A 21,859-nucleotide genomic window follows, 5' to 3' on the forward strand; every position below is an offset into this window, starting at 1 on the left:
ACCACAGCAACTGGAATGGCATAAAGCTCTGGCAGTGGCAATTGGTACTAAGGCCCTAGCTATCAGGCCACAGAAAAAGATAACAGAATGTGAGTAGATACCATCAGATAGGCAGAATTCAATCAGAAGACTGGTAAGAGAGAAATGGGTAGGGTGGGCCCTTGTCCTGGAAGAATATAAATTCTAGGCAGAGAGCCAAGGCAAGTGCCTTATGCTTGTATAATATTTTTCATTTACAGTGTATATTTGAAAGCATTGATTCAATAAATTCTCACAACAGCACATTGAGGTAGGTCAATATTAATATCTCTGCTTTTGCAAGGGAATTGACTGAAGCTCAGAGCAAATTATGTGTTCTGTCCCATGTCATTCATTTAGTAAGAGTCAGAGCTGGGAATTTAACTCTAGCCTTCTGTCCCTTGGTTGTTTAGTTCTGCTGTCTCTCCAGAAGCATTTCCTTTTTTAATTCACATCATAATTATGTTTCCCATTATAATGTGAACCACCCTTATATATCTTGTATATCATTCATCTCACCCAAAATTGCAACCTTAATAGAAATTTTTATTAGATCATTTCTTCCAACCTAAAAAGACGACTCCTAAGTTTCATTAGCTGGTTCTGACTTCTCTATGCAGCTTCTAAGTGTAGCATTACTTACATCTAGGGCCTGAGCACTTTTTAAGAAAGTAGATAAATCTTACTGACTTTACTGACCATAATGTTTCTTTCCTTCCTACCCTCTCTCCCTCCTTCCTTCTTTTGTCCCTTTCCTGCTTTCTTTCTTTCTTACTTTTGAAAAGATAATATGCATAAGATGCTTAAGATTCATTAGGACAGTGTCAACTACAGTGTGAAGTCCTGCATCATTTCTCTCCCATCCAGAAACTAATGACCATAATGGCAGTAGGTAATGTTTGTTAGGCACTGATCAAGTGCCACGCTTTGCTGTAAGCACTTTATCCATGTAATATTAGCTTAATTAATCCTCAAGAATTAGAAAGTAGGCACAATTATTATCCCCATTTTGCCAGTGTGGAAATCATCAAAGGTTACCTTGGTACTGGACAATCGAGAGGACTTCTCAAAGGCCTGGACAGTGAAGTGTTATCCCCAGTAAGGTGGAAGGGAGAAGCAAAACTCCCACCAGTGCCCAGTGTCCACAGCTGCCAGTCAAGAGCTGCTTCACATTTCTGGCGGGGAGGGCGGGGGGTCCAGCTTAGAGTAAGCATTTCCTCAGCTTTGCCTGGGACTTTCCCAATTTTAGCACCGGAAGTCCCAGATCTCAGTCAGTTCCTCAGTCATGGGCAGTCCTAGCTGGTTGGTCATTCTAGTCTAAGTAGTATTTATTGTGAGGAAAGTTGAGGGAGTTCATTCCCGGAGCAGGTGGGTGGATGATCTACCTCATGGTCATCAAGGAGTCTGGCAGGACTTTCTTCGTGAACTCTGGCAGTGAATATCTTTTTGTAAACCCAACTGTGTAAGGTAAGATCAGGGCTGCTGACTAACCCTCTCCACCAGGTCAGTAGGGTACCCCCTGTGTGGCAGAGAAAGATAAAAAGAGTAAGAGGCCTACCACTTGAGTTGCATTCTGATATATCAGGGCACAAAGGGTGCTGATGAGGACCCAAACCAAACTCTCTGACTACAAAAGTTCTTATCCTTTTTGACTTTTAATGTCATGCAATTTAAATATAATGTCCTGCTTCTACTCATAATAGGCCTACAAAATATTCTACTCTTCCTTGTTTCACCTGCAGTCAACAATCTAAGTTACTTCATTATCTATGTTGCACAGATTTAGGGCTTTTTTTGGGTGTGTGATCTGGAATTAGTCTCATTACAACAAAGATAAAATGTCCCTTTAAGTAAAAATCAAAGATTGCATTTTTTTAATAGTCTGGCAGTCTTAATATATTTAGAGTTACAAACAGAATGACTTTCCTTGTTGTTAACTCATTTCAGTTCAGTTCAGTTCAGTTCCGTCGCTCAGTCGTGTCCGACTCTTTGTGACCCCATGAATCCCAGCATGCCAGGCCTCCCTTGTCCATCACCATCTCCCGGAGTTCACTCAGACTCACGTCCATCGAGTCCGTGATGCCATCCAGCCATCTCATCCTGGGTCGTCCCCTTTATTTACAAATTGCAAAAGGGATCAGAAAAACAGTCATTCCTGTTTCTTGCTGGATATTGGGTGCCAAGAGTGGGAACAATGAAACTATGGCTTTCCTTTCAAAAAGAAACACAAGACATATGCTTGTTTGGTGAGATTTTATAAAGCTTGCCATAAAACCTCATTTGAAAATTGCCCCACCTAAGAAATCATGATAAAAGTGGCCTGTTCCCCGAAATTCAAGTAAAAGAGTCAACCTGTTTTTGCCTCATATCAGTTTAGCTCTGGAATTGTGCTTAATGCAGCACTAAGTGACTGAGGGAGTGACATCGTTGACCAAAACTACACTTGACAGAAGTACAGTAAAGCTCAGGGCTATAGTGCAAAGCCATTGATTTTGCAACAACTGGTTTCTTTTCTGATCTAAAACAAAAGTGATTTCATCCAGGGGATCTAATCTACTAATGGTATTTATCCTTCAAGAATCATCATTTTCCTTGGAACACACCATCCTATGTAATCCGAGCAATAAGAACATCAGAAACTGACTGGTGGGAGATTGTGGCCCTGAAAACACCGAGGGCACTTTGTCCCCGAGACAGGGGTCACTAGGGAGGGAGAAGATGTTCTGAACTCTAATCAGACAAATATATTACAAAATTTCCACCTCAGACTTTCTCATGGAAGAACTAAGAAATTATGTATTACCTTTAACTTGTTCTTTTTATTGAAACAGTGGACTTTCTGATTCTCCTCAACACATGCTTATTGACCATCGACTCCATAACTTGCAGTTTGCCCCTTTCAGAGCAACATCAAGAATGACCTTGCCTCTTCCCCGTAAGAGCTGATGTCTTCCTGGCCTCATCTACTTCTCTCACTCTTAATTGTTTGGCTCCTGCCACTCTGACTTCCTCACTCTTCCTCAAACATGCCAAGCTCTCTTGCTTCAGTGCTTTCCTACTTACTGTTTCTTCCACCTGAATAGCTCTTTTTCCAGGTGTTTCACTTTATTGATTCCCCATTTAAAGGTCACCCTCACATGGGCATCCTTTCCTGCCTACCACATAAGAGAGCACACACACTCACATTCATATGTGTATACCCTCTTACTATTATTCTCTTACCTTATTTTACTTTTCTTCATATCCATTTCGTATCACATAGAACATATATACATTTATTTATGTCTTTATTAAACATCTTCCCCCACTATCATGTAAGCTCTGTGAGAGGATAAAAATAGTCTCTTTTGTTTCCTGCTCTACCCCTTGTGCCAAGAACAGTGTCTGGCACCTTGTAAATATCCAGCAAATAACTGTGGAAAGAATGAACAAGTGAAGAGGTCAGGTAGACCGCTCTGTTATTCACACCCAGGAGGTCAGTCTAACTCAGTTTTTTAATGCTCCTAAATCTTGAAGATCATGCATCAAATTCTAAGCTACCTCAGAAATCTTCAAGGTCAACAGTTTTACTCTGTCCAGCAAAAGACTTTGGGCACAGGGAGGATGATCAGTTCTCTATTTCTCCCTCACCTCTTTTCCTATTTCCATCAACTACAACTCTGCTTTTAGCAATTTTGTATAGTGGGCTTCAACGAGCTTCCCCTGTGGCTCAGTAGTAAAGAATCCACCAGCAATGCAGGATATACAGGTTTGATCCTTGGGTCAGGAAGATCCCCTGGAGAAGGAAATGACAACCCACTCCAGTATTCTTGCCCAGAGAAGCCCATGGACAGAGGAACCTGGTGAGATGCAGTTCACGGGGTCGAAAAGAGTTGGACATGACTGAAGCAACCAAGCACAGCACACAGCACATAGCAGACTTCAACAAAAGATACCTTATAAATATAGGATTTCTTGAGCTAAAATACATCAAGCAAACAAAAAGCAGAAAAAAAGAAAACTATTAGTACTATTTTAGGGAATTTGGGTGAGGGATGTTAATCCTTTGCTTTAACACTTCTATCAGCATTTCTCAGGGAACCTGAAGAAGGATCTGAACTAGGTGAGTGAGTCTATGCTTAGAGTCTTGTGAAATCTCAGGTTATTCCAACACAGAATCTGGTGGGAGGGAGGTCTTGAAACAAATCTAGACTTTAATCTTTTAACTGTCTTAGAAAATAGCCTTTAAAGGTAATATGATGTTAGGAAATTTTCATCTTAATCACTTTATATTTCAGTGTTAGAAAAGTTGAGTCAAACACTAGTCATTGTTAACATACCCCAGACATTTTTCCTGAAAAATCCTTATTTTGAGAGATCAAATTTGCATCATTAGCAGGGAAGCTATTAGAAAAACAACAGCACCTAAGACTTAAACAATAAAACATTGTTTAGATTCCTTCCAGTTGTCCAGCGTTGACTGTTGGAATGAACAGCTGTGAGCTCTGTACTCCCAGTTTTCACATGGCCCACATGTCCTTGGGGGAATCCTACAGTTGTCATTTAAACAAACATCTTTGTCACATTGGAAGAGGCATCTAATTTCATTCTGTGGGGGTGATGTGATCTGGGTCTTCACTAAGCAATTGGAAGCATGTAGTACAGTTCAGAACCCTGTAGCGATCAAGGTTCTCCCTGTCCTTGGCATGCAATGTTAGTGCCCATTGAGAGGAATGAATGCTCCAGGCACCCATGTGGCAATGCTCTATACCTAGGACAGTGGTCAGTGGGGGGATTTTAAAGAAATTTGAGATCATCTCCATAATCCTGTTCCTGCTGCCTTTAGAACAGAATCAAACTTACTAGAAGAGAAGAGGCCTGCTCATTTGTTTTGAATTGCTTGGCTAGACACTGGCTCCTAATCGCCAGGTCTGTCTCAGCAGTTACTTTGTTCTTCACGAGCTGCCCTGTTGCCTTCAGTGTCTTCTCCTTTCAGTGTATTTTGTACACAACTTCAACACTTCGATCTTCCTACAATGGAAGTAGATTTGAAGCAGATTGAATTTGAAATCATAAGATATGGGTGTATGTCTTATGATTTGTCTTAAAGATTATTAAAGATATGTCTTAAAGATTATTTCACTGGCAAGTAGTAACAAAACCTCTACCACAGAGTTGTGGCAGGGATCAAATGAGATCATGTGTCTACAAAAGCAGTTTGTAAGGAGTAAATATCAAGGGACTTCCCTGGTGGTTCACTAACTAAGACTGTACTTCCACTACAGGGAACGTGGAGCTCATTGCTGATTGAGGAACTATGATCCCACATGCCAGGCAGGCACAGCTTAAAAAAGGAAAAATAAAAAGAGTAAAGGTCAATACAAAGCCAAACTATTATTGGTATTAAGTTCTATTTTATTACGTGCCTCTTTGATAAAGAAAACATTCCAGGGTTCCTTATTGCCTATGGAATAATGTCTACATGCATTAGCCTTTTTTAAGAAGCCCTCTCCTTTATGGCCTATGCTTTATATCCTCTATACATAACCCATTCTTCAGGTAATCCAGGCTTTTCACTTCCCAGAACAAAGCCTTACTTTCCCATATCTGTTACCACTGTGAACTTAGTTCCTTTTTGCTGGCATGGTCTTCTACTTATTTTAGCCAATTGAAAACCTACTGTTCCTTTTAAAAAAAAATTTCTTTCTTTCTTAAATTTTTTTTTTTCTTTTCCTGAAGCTTTTCTCCTGTTTTCTTCTAAGACATGTGTAGTTTTAGGTCTTATATTTAGGTCTTTGAACCATTTTAATTTTTCTATATTGTGTAATAAAGGTCAACTCCATTCTTTTGGCTGTTAAGTATACAGTTTTCCCAGTGGTATTTATTGAAAAGACTATTCTTTCTCCAGGCTTCCCTGGTGGCTCTGACTGTAAAGAATCCACCTGCAGTGCAGGAGACCTGGGTTTGGTCCCTGAGTTGGGAAGATTCCCCTGGAGAAGGGAGTGCAATCCACTGCAGTATTCTTGCCTGGGGAATTCCTTGGACACGAGCATGGTGGGCTACAGTCCATGGAGTCACAAAGAGTTGGACACGACTGATCAACTGACACTTTTACTTTCATTTTTTCTCCTGCTCCATTTAAAAATAAGCAAATATGTTTGTTAATTTATATACCCCCTTTCCTAAATGGTAACATACTAATAGCTTTTGTCACTTAACAATGTATTCTGGAGATCATGTGCTAGAGACCTTCCTCCTCACCCTCTTTCTTTTAATTGATCATGTGATATTCTATTTTTTTGAGTGGACCCCGTTTTATTCAACATGTTTCCTGTTGATGGACTTTGGGTTTTTTCCAGTTTTGATATTATGCATAAGGCTGCAGTGAATAGACTTGGGCATATGTCTTTTCATTTTTTGTTGGTGTATCTTACATACATTCCAGGAGGTGGGACTTCTGAGTCTCAGCAATACAGGGAAAGATATGTCTGTATTGCCAAGTTCTTTGCCATAAAATTTGTACCATCTTACATTCTCAACAGCAATGTTTATGAGAGTGTGTTTCTCTGCATTGTTTACAGTAGTGTTTATTGTCACATTTTGGAATTTTGTGATTCTCATTAGTGGGAAATGAAATATCACCTACTAATTTTTTAAGGCTCAACTCAAGTACCATGTCTTATTAGTTTGAATCAGGCATGTGTAACTTGTTAAACCCAATACTGCACTGTGGCTATAAGGATACATACATGAGCACCCCACCCCTATAAGCAAGAAGCTTTCTGAATGACTGAAAGTACTGTCCCGTTGATGTTTTTTAAAAAAATGTTTCAAGGGCTTGGGAAATTGTTGGTATTCATTGTATGTTTGCTGAAGGAGAGATAAATGAATAGGCCCAGAATTAGGAACTTGTTTTTATATACCATTTTAGAGTCTATGATTATGTTTATGATCATTTCCAGTGGGTGTGTTTATCTATTTGGTGGGACCCATGGGAAATTCAGGTGACTGTTGTGTTTTGTTTTTTTTTTCTCTGTCTGAGAAAAGATGTTCAGAGAGATGAAGACTTTTTTCTCTGAACCCCCCAGAGAATTTGGCAAATGTATTTTATTTTCTGTTTATGTTTCACCTTATAAAGTTCTTTCTTATCTGTTGTTTGTTTTCAGCCTCATAACAGTGGTGAGACACATGTGTTATCATTCTGCTTCTGGATGAAAGCCCTGTGACTCAGAAAAGTTTAGTAACTTGATCAAAGTTACAGAGAAAACAGAAGCAGAGCCAGGCCTCAAACTCAGGTCTTCTGATGCCAAAGCCAGTGTTCTTTCTTGTACACCACAACTGGCATCTGGAACCTAGTAAGAGTTTTATACTTTTTTCTGTTGTTTTTCTTTAGCTAGGACCAGGTTTGAAAATCTTATTTTAAAAATAAAGTCACTTAGGTCATATTTTCCTTTTACTATGTTATACAACATGATATCTTATATGTATAATATGATAAAGAAAGAAGCATTATATAAGGCTCTATGTGTATACCTCTCCTAAAATGCTCTTGTCCTAAATTTGTGTAATCGAGGTTCGGGGATTGCATTCATTGCTGGGTGTCTTGCCAGTGATGTAGTCACAGGAAGCATATTGTGAAGATAAAAACTGTCTGTCTTTAAAATACTTTTTCAGTCCACAAGGGCAGCTTCTGGTTGTTGACATCAGAGTAAGCACACTTATTTATTCCTCTCTCAAAGAAAGAACTTAAAATAATACTAGAAGAACAAAAAATATATATAGTCTACAAAGATGGAGAGAAATATAAGTGGTCATGGGTAGATGAGGATAGGGTAAACATGCTTTATTAAGTTTATGGCAAAGCAGAGAGGAGGAAGAGGAGAAAATAATACCCTAAAATATGAGAGAGGGGACTGCAAAGATGGAAGTCACTTAGTTCCATGAGGAACCCTAGCAAAGCTTTGGGCTCAGAACTGGAACCAGTTCAAGATGTCTAATAGCCAACTAGTAGGCGTTCTAGAAAGACAAAGTACTCATAATAGAGGGAGGGAATTGCTAAAGAAATAACTGCTTCAGAGCTAAAAGGAGATTTTAAACATTAAACAGTTCATAAGACACAAATCACATAAATTTTAAAAGGACCTGTATTTAGAGATACCATTGTGAAATCTCAGAACGCTAAAGATTTAATGTGGGAATTTACATCTATGAACCATTACTTGAGCGTGTACTCTAGTAAAAAGATGATGAAAATCAAGAAGGGAGAAGATGTAGGATTGTTTAATAAATAATTTAACTTTACCCCACAAGAGGTCTGGCCTTTACCATCAGCTTTTGGGAGATAATCTCTCAACTCCTGGAATGTCTTGCCTGATGAGGTATTATTGTCTTCCTGAGGGGTTTAGGACAGTCAAACTATAATACTATAATAGGTGTGATTAAGGGCAAGGCTTTAAGTCACACCTTGAGGGGTGGGGATTAAAATTGGCCCTGGGGTCAGTAAATCTTGTCCTATGTAATGGAGACTCTTAAGTGAACAGTGCAAAGAAATAAAGGAAAACAATAGAATGGGAAAGACTAGAGATCTCTTCAATAAAATTGGAGGTACCAAAGGAATATTGTGCGAAGATGGGCACAATAAAGGACAGAAATGGCAAGCACCTAACAGAAGCAGAAGAGATTAAGAAGAAGTGGCATGGGTACAGAAGAACTGTACAGAAAAGCTCTTAAAGACCCAGTTAATCATATGATGTGGTCACTCACCTAGAGTCAGACATCCAAGAGTGTGAAGTCAAGTGGGCCTTAGGAAACATTACTATGAACAAAGCTGATGGTGGTGATGGAATTCCAGCTGAGCAATTTCAAATCCTAAAAGATGATGCTGTTACAGTGTTGCACTCAATATGCCAGCAAATTAGGAAATCTCAGCAGTGGCCACAGGACTGGAAAAAGTCAGTTTTCATTTCAATCCCCCCCAAAAGCAATGCCAAAGAATGTTCAAACTACCTTACAATTTCATTCATTTCACATGCTAGCAACGTAATGCTCAAAATCCTTCAGGATAGGCTTTAACAGTATGTGAACTGAGAATTTTCAGATGTACAAGCTGGGATTTAGAAAAGGCAGAGGACCCAGAGACGAAATTGCCAACATCCTTTGGATCATAGAGAATGTAAGAGAATTCTAGAAAAACATCTACTTTTGCTTCATTGACTGAGCCTTTTACTATGCGGATCACAACAAACTGGAAAATTCTTAAAGAGATGAGAATACTAGACCACCTTGCCTGTTTCCTGAGAAGTTTATATGCATGTCAAGAAGCAATAGTTAGAATCGGACAAGGAACAATGGACTGGCTCAAAATTGGGAAAGGAATACAAGGCTGTATATTGTCACCCTGCTTATTTAACTTAAATGCAGAGGACATCATGTGAAATGCTGGGCTGGATGAAGCACAAACTGAAATCAAGATTGCCTGGAGACTTACCAACAATCTTAGATATGCAGATGATACTACTCCAGGCAGAAGCAAAGAGGAACTAAAGAGCCTCTTGATGAAGGTGAAAGAGGAAAAGCTGGCTTAAAACTCACCATTTCAAAAACTAAGATCATGGCATCCAGTCCCATCACTTCATGGCAAATAGATGAGGAAAAAGTGGAAACGGTGACAGATTTTATTTGCTTGAACTCCAAAATCACTGTAGATGGTGACTGCATCCAGGAAATTAAAGGACTCTTGCTCTTTGGAGGAAAAGCTATGACAAACGTAGTTCAGTTCAGTCACTCAGTTGTGTCCAACTCTTTGTGACCCCATGGACTGTAGCACTCCTGACTTCCCTGTCCATCGCCAACTCCTGGAGCTTACTCAAACTCATGTCCGTCGCATAGGTGATGCCATCCAACCATCTCATCCTCTGTCACCCCCTTCTCCTCCTGCCTTCAATCTTTCCCAGCATCGGGGTCTTTTCCAATGAGTCAGTTCTTCTCATCAGGTGGCCAAAATATTGAAGCTCCAGCTTCAGCATCAGTCCTTCCAATGAATATTCAGGACTGATTACCTTTACAATGGACTGGTTGAATCTCTTTGCAGTCACAGAGTCTTCTCCAACACCACAGTTCAAAAGCATCAGTTCTTTGGTGCTCAGCTTTCTTTATGGTCCAACTCCCACACCCATACATAACTACTGGAAAAACCATAGCTTTAACTAGATGGACCTTTGTTGGCAAAGTAATGTCTCTGCTTTTTAAAAATGCTCTCTAGGATGGTCATAGCTTTTCTTCCAAGGAGCAAGCATCTTTTAGTTTCATGGCTGCAGTCACCATCTGCAGTGATTTTGGGGCTCAAGCAAATAAAGTCTGTCATTGTTTCCATTGTTTCCTCATCTATTTGCCATGAAGTGATGGAACCAGATGCCATGATCTTTGTCTTTTGAATGTTGAGTTTTAGGCCAGCTTTTTCACTCTCCTCTTTCACTTTCATTAAAAGGTTCCTCGGTTCCTCTTCACTTTCTGTCATAAGGGTCTGTATATCTGAGGTTATAGATATTTCTCCCAGCAATCTTGATTCCAGCTTGTGCTTCATCCAGCCCGACATTTCAAATGATGTACTCTGCATAGAAGTTAAATAAGCAGGGTGACAATATTCAGCCTTGATGTACTTCTTTCCTAATTTGGAACCAGTCTGTTGTTCCATGTCCGGTTCTAACTTGCTTCTTGACCTGCGTACAGATTTCTCAGGAGGCAGGTAAAGTGCTCTGGTATTCCCCTCTCTTTAAGAATTTTCCAGTTTGTTGAGATCCACACAGTCAAAGACTTTGGCAAAAGTAAGAATGTTAAGTAAGGGACTTCTTAGGTGTCTCAGTGGTGAAGAATCTGCCTGCCAATGCTGGAGATACAGGAGATGCAGATTTGATCCCATGGAGAAGAAGATGGCAACCCACTCCGGTATTCTTGCCTGGAAAATACCACGAACAGACGGTGTGATGGGCTATAGTCCACAGAGTCACAAAGAGTTGGACATGTAAGAACAAGCTACAGATTAAAGGATATCTGGAACACATAAATTCAACAAAGGGCCTGTATCCAGAATATGTGAACTGATACAACTCAGTAAGAAAATGCAATTTAATAGAAAAATGGGCAAATAGACTCAATAACCATTTTAAAACAGGAATATCCAATTGGTCAACAAACATATGATAAGGTGGACAATCTCATTAGTCAAAATAGAAATGCAAATTAAAAATGCAAAGAGATGTCCCTGCCCCTATATTTGCATATATATACATTTGTGTGTGTGAAGGTTGCTCAGTCCTTCACTCTTTTCAACCCCATGGACTATAACTTTCCAGGCTCCTCTGTCCATGGAATTCTCCAGGCTAGAATATTAGAGTGGATAGCTGTTCCCTTCTCCAGGGGATTTTCCTAACCCAGGGATTGAACTCAGGTCTCCCTCACTGCAGGTGGATTCTTTACCATCTGAGCCACCAGGGAAGCCCACATATGCCTCAGAATGGCTGAAATTAAGACAAAATAATGAGGATTGCCAAGGAAGTAGAGTACCTGGAACTCTCATACAGTTGCCAGTGGGAATGGAAACTAGTTTAACCAATTTGGAAAGCAGTTTGCTGATGGCTCAAGGGTAAAGAATCAGCCTGCAATGCAGGAGCTGCAGGAGATGTGGGTTGGATCCCTGGGTCAGGAAGATCCCCTGAAAGAGCAAATAGCAACCCACTCCAGTATTCTTGCCTGGAAAATTCCATGGATAGAGAAGCCTGGTGGGCTTGTGTCCAGGGGATCACAAAGAGCTGGATGTAACTGAGCACACACAGCAGCTTGTGAGCTAGCAATTCCTCTCTTAGGTGTATATGTCCAACAGAAGTCTATGCCCATTTGTGCCAGGAGACAGGTATAAGAAAGTTTATAACTTTATTCATAAGCTTCAGCATAGGAACAAGCTAAATGTCATTAACAGGAGAATGTATTAATAAATGGTGATATACAGTAAAATACTATATAGCAATGAAATTGAACTACAAGTGAATGCTGCAGTATAAATGAATCTTATAAACATTATATTGAGCTTGAAAGGCTAATGCAAAAAATATATAATGCATGATTTTATTTACTTAAAATTCAAAAACAGGTTAGACTGTAATATTGAGTGATGTATTCTTAGATAACAAAAATGTGAAGGAGGAAAGCAAGTCAGGAGAGAGTTACATTTAAGGAAAAGAAAGTGAGCTATGACATAAAATGTATGGAGGGAGTTTGCTTCAGAATACATCTATGCTTTACATACTTTCTGAATGTGTGACATAATTTATACATGAAACCAAATGGGGGGAAAATATTTAAGTAAAAATGAATTCATAGTATAATGAAATGAAATTTTAAGAGATCCAACAGAGAAACTAAAAATAGTGATATAATTGCTGAAAAATGAGAGGTATGGAGTCTTATAGTGAGCTAAAATCTTTCCTGCAGTTAAAGGAAATTAATAAGAAAATCTCCAAATTAATAAATGAATCATTTAGAAATAGGAACCAAAACAAACTGTAAAAGTATTGCTTTTTGTTTTGTATTTTCCATTTAAAAATAATATATAAATGTATGCTTATTAATTTTATAACCAAGAAAATCTATCACATTATATTTACATTCCTGTATTTTAAAAACACCTGTATGATTGGACACCAGACTATAACCAAATACATTTATTGGCTGAGTTAACTTAATTTGAAGAATTTAAATTTTTGAGTGAGTTATTTTCAGTTCAGTTCAGTTGCTCAGTCGTGTCCAACTCTCTGTGACCCCATGGACTTCAGCACACCAGGCTTCCCTGTCCATCAGCAACTCCTGGAGCTTACTCAAACTCATGTCCATCACGTCGGTGGTGCCATCCAATCATGTCATCCTCTGTTGTCCCCTTCTCCTCCCACCTTCAATTTTTCCCAGCATCAGTCTTTTCCAGTGAGTCAGTTCTTCGCATCAGGTGGCCTAAATATTGGAGTTTCAGCTTCAGCATCAGTCCTTCCAATGAATATTCAGGACTGATTACCTTTAGGATGGACTGGTTGGATCTCCTTGCAGTCCAAGGGACTCTCAAGAGTCTTCTCAAACACCACAGTTCAAAAGCATCAATTCTTCACTGCTCAGCATTCTTTATAGTTCAACTCTCATATCCGTACATGACTACTGGAAAAACTATAGCTTTGACTAGATGGACCTTTGTTGGCAAACTAGTGTCTCTACTTTTAAATATACTGTCTAGGTTGGTCATAGCTTTTCTTCCAAGGAGCAAGTGTCTTTTAATTTCATGGCTGCAGTCACCATCGGCAGTGATTTTTGGATCCCAAAATAATAAAGTCTGTCACTGTTTCCATTGTTTCCCTGTCTATTTGCTATGAAGTGATTGGACTGGATGCCATGATCTTAATTTTCTGAATGTTGAGTTTTAAGCCAACTTTTTCACTTACCTCTTTTACTTTCAGCAAGGAGCTCTTTAGTTCCTCTTTGCTTTCTGCCATAAGGGTTGTGTCATCTGTATATTTGAGGTTATTGATATTTCTCCCGGCAGTCTTGATTCCAGCTTGTGCTTCATCCTGCCTGGCATTTTGCCTGATGTACTCTGCATAGAAGTTAAATAAGCAGGATGAAAATATACAGCTTTGACATACTCTTTTCCTGATTTGGAACCGGTCTGTTGTTTCATGTCCAGTTCTAACTGTTGCTTCCTGACCTGCATACACTTCTCAGGAAGCAGGTCAGGTGGTCTGGTATTCTCCTCTTTTGAAGAATTTTCCACAGTTTATTGTGATCCACACAGTGAAAGGCTTTGGTGTAGTCAATAAAGCAAAAGTAGATGTTTTTCTGGAACTCTCTTGCTTTTTTGATGATCCAGCAGATGTTGGCGATTTGATCTCTGGTTCTTCTGCCTTTTCTAAATCCAGCTTGAACATCTGGAAGTTCACGATTCAGGTACTGTTGAAGGCTGGCTTGGAGAATTTTGAGCATTACTTTGCTAGCATGTGAGATAAGTGCAATTGTGTGGTAGGTTGAACATTCTTTTGGGTTATCAAAAATCCTTTAATTTCTCTGTGTAACTTTTCATATAAGTTGTGAGAACTTTGAGATGATAGAAATAATGAGAAAAGGATTTTTGTTTGCAAAGTCAAATCTCACTTTTTTAACAGTTATTTAGGACTGTGACAGAAGAGTTTATATATTATAATTTTAAGTTGACTTTTTAACCTTTCCTTGCTTCATTACATTTTAAAGGCTCTTGTGTTAATAAATAACCATATTTGATGGCTTTCATAAGCAACTATCACCACTATCACCAACCAGAAACACAGAAGAAAATTGCTGTATCTCTTAAAAAACCCAGCATTATGGATGCTTCTAGGAAGCATCCTACAGGAACAATGTTCTCATTACGTGTCCCTTCATGGGTGTTGCAGTGTATTTAGCTGGAAGTATATACCTCTTTTAGTGTCAGACATTCTCATTGTTTTATCCTAGAACTTTGAAATATTGAAGATAAGACATTATAGATTATTTTACTTATCAGTTTAAGTGTATTTTGAGCTTACTGATGCACCATGCAAGAAAAAAACTTGCTTTTAATTTAGGGAACATATTTATTTTTTGATTCTTTGTTTGCACTTACATTTGTGGGTTCGTTTTTATTAAAAAGAAGTAGAATTAGCTTGAAAAAAGTGTGTAAAATATTCTTTCCAAAAATGCCTTATTAAAAAAAAGTTTTTAAAAAGTAGTATAAGGTGGACAAATATTCTTCTAATACTAAAAGAAAAGAAATTTTAAAGCTGAGATTCTGCTCTATTAATTTTTCTAAAAATATGTATTAAATTCTGAGACCTTTAAATAGTGATACCATAATATTTATGATGAAATTAGAAATTTTGATAGAAGGGAAAAAAACTTTTGGGCCAAATTAGTAACTCTTTTTGCCAGCTAATGTAGAACTTATTGTTGTGAGAAATATGTTGTCTCAAGGAAGTTAAAAAGCACAATTATTCTTGTAAGTTTTCTTTCTATATTTGATTGTGTGCTTTACACTTGCTTTTTAGGGACGCATGTTGAGACATCTGGCTTCCTTAGTCTTAGATTTTTGGAACTATTTTGGCCTCATTTCAATTGTAAACTATCCAGCTAATTGTAAAGTGTCAGTACTTTTGAGTATTTACAGTAAAAAGAATAAGGACACACACTGTACTCATTTATGACATGGATGGGAGCCATCCAAATGCCCACTCTCGTTTCTGGCAGGTCACTTTGCCTCTGGTTTTGTGTTGTGTTTCAGCTTGGGGAACTCACCTCTGTTGTTGTTCAAAATTTCAATCTACATTTCTGAAAAAGAATGGTAATCTTAGTTCACCTATGCTAAGAACACTGATTAGGTACTCTTTCTCTAAGAATGTTGCACTTAAAGTATGAGATTTAGAAGGTAACTAGTTCTAGGCACAAAGGTCAGCCAATCTGTTTATAAAACAGGGTTGAGAAATAACCAGCTGTAAGCACTAAGTTCAACCTACCAGCATGTACTCTAAAATCAGTTCTGAGTCATCTGCCCTCTGTGTTTGGCACCCCTGTTTACAGCACATCTTGAGCCTTCTCATGTAGCAACGCTACTGATAAATAGCCTACCCTTTCTGACAGCATGGATGAGGAAAGGACAACCTGGTCTTGGTTGATAAAATGTTGATATATGTGGTGAAGGCAAAGTCTTGCGCAATTATCTAAAATGCCTCTGTGTGTATGCATTTGTGTGTGAACACTTGCTTTATGTGCTATGTAATGATTCATGTTCTAGGAGGGTGTGTTTTTTTCTTTTAGAGAACTGGCAGCCAGCCCGCCCTCCCTCTCAGAAATGGGAAATTTCTTGAGCTAATTTAGACATACAGCCTATGTTTTTACACCACAAAGCTGCAACTCTCTGTCCAGACAGCACTGCCAATTATCTGTGATATTTCTACTCCGTATAGACTTTAAAAAAAGCCAGATATTTTTATTAGCCTGTTTTGCATATAGGCTTTTAGGATAGTTGTATATTAATATCACTTTTAAAGCAGAAAGGAGTTATTTAAAGAGATGACCTGATTGTCTTGATAAAGAAAATAACATAGTTACAATCCTTTTTCTGAAAATTTGCCCTTGGGTTTGATTGCAGGCTGGAAGGTGAAAACTTTTGGATTAAATTCCAAACTCTAGAACAATAGGATTTAGGCCAAATAATTTACTCTTTCTATATCTTTGTTTTCCAATCTGTTAAATAAGAATCAAAGTATTTACTGTCTCCTTACAGGGAAATAAAGCATTGGTAAATAAAAATGCATTTGCTGTGTTTAAAGGGCCATGCACCATTTTTCAGTGTGCTCCTTCCTTCTGGCACCAGAGACTCCCTTGTGGTCATCATATTTCTCATTGGCAAGAAAAAAGCATATCACTGTGATGAGAATCCAGAGGGAAATTCTGTGCCATGCATAGCTTAGTTATCCAAGAAACAACCAAAATTAAGACAGATTTTGTGAAAATTCTGTTTTGTGTTTTCTGAACTAGGAGAAGGCACAATTTTCTCAGAGGACAGAAACATGCAGAAATGGGCTAGAATGACCTGTTAGGAGAATCACAGATAGAGATTGGAAGGTGGTAGGTAGCATTTACTCCTGTGAGGATCTTTTAAACAAGCAAATAAAAACATTAAAAAAATAGTTTATAAAGACAGGAGGATTGTTTTTTGTCACTTTTTAAGAGGTTCTTTTAATTGACAGTGTGCTTGAGTGAGTTATTGGGCCTGCCACCAATTAATTTAGGGTGTCAGTCTATGTGCCAAGCTGATTACTATGTGTTAGGAACTCAAAAATGAATAATAAACAATTTTTTGCCCTCAAGGTCTTCTTAACCTCCCTGAGAGAGAAATACAAATAATTACAATAAGATGTGATAAGTGCTAGACTAGTAACAAAAACCTGTGCTGTGATTACAAATTTTGCCTGGGGTGTTTGGGACTGAAAAGATGGTGTCTGCATTTGACCTTGGAGAGTGAGAGGGAGTTAGGTAGAGGAAGCCATTTCACTCAGAGGGCAGAGCATGTAAGAAGGCCTGGAGAAGTGAACGTCAGTGGAGCGTGGGGGTATGTTAGAGAGAAGAGAGTAAGTGTTTGAAGGTCAGAAGCCCCAGGTTTGATAACCTTGCTGGGTGGTCATTCGCTGACTCTATGATTTAGGGCACATTGCTGAGCCTCTCTGAGCCTCAGTTGCTACATCTATAATATGGGGACATTATTATGTATCCTGAAGGATTCTTGTGAATGAAATGAACCAATAAATCTGAAGGACCTGGAACTGTACAAGGAGAGAGTTAATGTTCAGTAAGTGGTCACTATTGTTTCATCTTTTTAAGTGAGCTGCAGCTGCTGCCTTGTAACTGCAAATTGTTCAAAATATCATGGGCTTATCTTGGGAGGGGATTCTCAACATAAATCATCCATAAAATGTAAATAATACCTACTTTCAGGGTTGTTTTGAAGATCCAGAGTTAATATTAAACACAGGTCCAATAATAGTACTCAATAAACAGTAGTTAAAAATTATGATGACACTTCTCTCTCTCAAAGGCCAAAATATATGTATATTTCCACACTCATACTGAAGAAATTGTGAATTTTCATTTGCACACAGAATTGTAAATTTTTGTGGTTTAGCACCTTCTGCTAAACCAGAGGCAGAAAATCATTTTTTTGTGTTTTATAGAAAATCACTTTTGACAGTATGTTATTTATCCACCATAGGCAATGTGTTATATTAATGAATATTTCTATGTTAACTGGTATAGTCATCAAACCATGTTTGCTTTTCCATTTCTGTGCCCCAATGCTTGTCACAGTACCAGGCACTCAGTAAATGCTTAGAGAAATACTTGCTACATGAATTAGTGGGTAACTCTTTAGCTAGTCTCTCAAACATAAATATATATTTTAATGGAGTAAAAGTTTTAGGTCTTGAAATTGCCTTTTGAAAACAAGGTTCCCAAACCATTTGAACAATTGAACACACACAAATACGTATTCTATCAGCTTTGTGGAGAAGATCATGCCACTCCAACATCTTTGTTTGCCTGAAAGCTGCATTCCAACCTGTAATTATAATTGTAAACAGTTATTATGTCCATGATTATTATTATGACTTTCCTAATGAGCATGTTTATAGAGGTCAACCTGTTATATCAATAAACCAGGACTAGAATATCTTATGTGTTCATATTTCTTCTTCCTAGTACTATATTTACACACCAGAAATGGTAGAAAAATCCAGGACTTTTTTTTAGCTGCTCCTTGTGGCATGTGGGATCTTAGTTCCCTAACCATGGCTCCTGCAGTGGAAGCACAGTGTCTTAACCACTGGACCGCCAGGCAAGTCCAGTCCAGCACTTCTTCAGTTTCCCAAGGAACCTTTCTTACCTTTTACTCTACCCAGTTACATAATGCTTTTGAAATGTTACATTTCCAGTGTTCTTTCCATTTTTTTTATTAGCCAAGTTTTATTATTTTTAATTTATTTAAAAAGATTTTTACTGAAATGTTCTTTCCAGTTTAATTATGATGCTGGGAGGGATGGGGGCAGGAGAAGAAGGGGACGACCAAGGATGAGATGGCTGGATGGCATCACGGACTCGATGGACACGAGTCTGAGTGAACTCCGGGAGTTGGTGATGGACAGAGAGGCCTGGCGTGCTGCGATTCATGGGGTCGCAAAGAGTCGGACACGACTGAGCGACTGAACTGAACTGATTGATAATAATGGAAATGGTTGCATGTACCCTGGCTCAAGTTGACCCTTACACTCTGACTTAAAAATGCTGGTTTGTAAGGGAAAAACCAGCATGGATGCATAAGAATTTCCTTACTGCACATTAAGCAGCTATAGCCTCAGAGTACCAATTATCTCTCCCACTAACTTCTAAACAGAACTGGACCCAAGTCACGTTGTTGCAGGAAGGCGGGCCCCTTACAGGGCCCGACACTGGGCTCTCGTCTCACAGTAGGAAATGAATTGTCTGAGGAGACACATGTGCTGACAAAGCAAGAGATTTTCCTGGGAAAGGGCACCCCGGTGGAGAGCAATAGGGTGAGGGAACCCAGGAAAACTGCTCTGCTGCGTGGCTCGAAGTCTCGGGTTTTATGGTGATGGGATTAGTTTCTGGGTGGTCTTTGCCCAATCATTCTAATTCAGAGTCTTTCCTGGTGGCACACACATCGCTCAGCCAAGATGGATGCTAGCGAGAGGGATTCTGGGAAGTGGACGGACACGACATGCGGTGTCTCCTTTCGACCTTTCCCAAACTCTTCCAGTTGGTGGTGGCTTATTAGTTCCATATTCCTTATCAGGATCTCCTGTCATAAAACAGCTCATGCAAATGGTTACTATGGTGCCTGGCCAGGGTGGGCGGTTTCAGTCAGTGTGCTTCCCCTAACAATGTAGCCACACACAGTCACTTTTGTCTTACTTTCTGAAGGGCTACAAGGAAGAGAATTCACAACTTGCCTTGAAAATATATCTGTTCTTTAAGAACATTATTGGTTTCACATTCTGAAAAAATTATAATATTACAAATTTATCTAGGTTCTCTTATTTGTTTAGTAAAAAAGGAAAGAAAAAGTATTTAACTGGCACTCTTATTGTTGTAATCAGTTCTTTGGCCTAGATTTAGAATCCTTTGGCTGCTAGAGACTTTGAAAAGCTCTTCATTTATAAATTTGGAAACTAAGGAGATCAACTGGAAATTTATACTCTGGAGTTTTAAGATACTCTCTAGCTTGTTCCTTCCTGGAGAAGGAAAAGGCAACCCACTCCAGTACTCTTGCCTGGAAATCCCATGGACGGAGAAGCCTGGTAGACTACCATCCGTAGGGTCGCAAAGAGTCTGACACGACTGAGCGACTTCATTTTCACTTTCACTAGCTTGTTCACAAATTTGTCCTTACTTTGAGTTATGACATTCGATATTTTATGTGATGCTTTTAGGATTCAGAGCCATCACCAATCTGAGTCCTACATTTTAAATTGTTCTTTTCAACATTGCCATTTATTCACTGAGCAGCTACAGTTAGGTAGAACATCTAAAACTGCCTTTTTTATAGGCAAAAAAAAAAAAAAGACAACCCAGTGTTCAATCTCTCTACCCTGTGAAAAACAAAGGTTTGGCACTGGGCGGCGGCCACAGCGCAGACCCGACTTCACTCTCTGGCAGTTCGCTCCGCGCCCTCTGCAACCATGTGTGACAAACCCGATATGGCTGAAATTGAAAAGTTCGATAAGTCGAAATTGAAGAAAACGGAAACGCAAGAGAAAAATCCACTGCCTTCGAAAGAAACGATTGAACAGGAGAAGCAAGCAGGCGAGTCGTAATGAAGCGTGCGCCGCCAGTATGCACTGTACTTTCCACAAGCATTGCCTTCTTATTTTATTTCTTTTAGCTGTTTAACTTTTAAGATGCAAAGAGGTTGGATCGCGTTTAAATGACTGTGCTACCCCTTTTCACATCAAAGAATGGAGAACTACTGACAACGTAGGCCGCGCCTGCCTCTCCCATCTGCCTGTGTGGCCGGCAGGGAAGGAAAAGAACTTGCATGCTGGTGAAGGAGGAAGCTGGGTGGGAGGACAGTGAAATCTAGAGTAAAAAGCTGGTCCAAGGTGTTCTGGGGGCTGTAAAATGCAGTTTAATCGGAGTGCCATTTTTTTTGTTGTTGTTGTTCAAATGATTTTAATTATTGGAATGCACAATTTTTTAAATATGCAAATAAAAAGTTTTAAAACCTGAAAAAAAAAAGAGCAAAGGTTTGATTATGAAAGAACCGTAATCCAAGAGTAGAATACCAAACAACAGCTTTTCAAATATTCACTCTACTGATTTGGTGTAATCTTTTATTTGTAACTAATGTTTTTATGACACTTTATATGGCACACAAAATGCTTAAATAATATGGAAGTCTAGAAAATAAAAACTGAAAGTTCTTCCTTTATCACCTGTAGTAAATTGTGTTAACTTTTATTTTGTTCCAGACTGCTTTCTTTTTTAAAAAAAATTTTACATGTGAAATGAAATCTGCAGCAGTTTTTTCTACTCAGGATTATATCATAGACAATTCTCATACATACAGAATATTTTTGAAATCAAGAGGAGTCAGTCAATCTTTTTTTTTTTTTTTTTTACATCAGACGGGTAATGTGCCGGTATGGTAACAAGGTTTGCCGGGAGGCACATGTCACGCAGCAGCGTGAACACCCAATCATCACGCTTATGAACTACAAAAGGATCTACTCACTCAATCTTTTTAACAGTCACTTCCCACTATACATGTCTTTTAATTGAGGAGTTTTCAAATTTAGTTTTATTGTGGTAATTTTCCCCAAACTTTAAAAGACTCCTTATAGTCACAAAACATGTTTGTGTAAAATCTTTTAAAGAACAAAAGGAACAAACAGTAACCACACGCTTTTAACACAGTGGGTTGAAAACAAAAGAAAAGTGATCATTCAAATGTTTTATCTCTTCTATACCAAGTAAGAACCAGCTTAGAATTTCAAAAACCTGAAATAAGCTCCAAGGGAGTATAGATGCACCATGGCTGACATGAAAGGATGTTGGTCTCATCTTTTTTTTTCTTTTTTTAACTTGAATTTAATTGCTATGTTATATTAGTTTCAGGTACATAATGTAGTGATTAGATATTTGTATGGTCTCAGCTTTAGAAAAAAGGATAATAAACTTGGAATTCTGCATTTAATATTCTTTAAAATTTTCTTCAATATTTGCCATCTGCTGCTGCTGTTGCTGCTGC

At 38.6% G+C, this 21,859-nt stretch overlaps 1 protein-coding gene and 1 non-coding gene across 2 annotated transcripts; one reads left to right on the forward strand and one right to left on the reverse strand.

The window, feature by feature from the left end:
* Positions 1-20,291: 20,291 nt before the first annotated feature.
* On the forward strand, positions 20,292-20,426 carry LOC138081500 (thymosin beta-4-like). The gene has a single exon (XM_068974681.1). The coding sequence runs from the start codon at positions 20,292-20,294 to the stop codon at positions 20,424-20,426; it is 135 nt and encodes a 44-aa protein (XP_068830782.1).
* Positions 20,427-21,230: 804 nt separating this feature from the next.
* LOC138081584 (small nucleolar RNA U13) lies at positions 21,231-21,335 on the reverse strand. Its single transcript, XR_011145039.1, has one exon. It is a non-coding gene; the product is annotated as a small nucleolar RNA U13 (small nucleolar RNA).
* Positions 21,336-21,859: the final 524 nt, after the last annotated feature.

This window comes from Capricornis sumatraensis, chromosome 6 (genome assembly GCF_032405125.1).
Source record: "Capricornis sumatraensis isolate serow.1 chromosome 6, serow.2, whole genome shotgun sequence".
In the NCBI taxonomy this organism is placed as follows: Eukaryota; Metazoa; Chordata; class Mammalia; order Artiodactyla; family Bovidae; genus Capricornis; species Capricornis sumatraensis.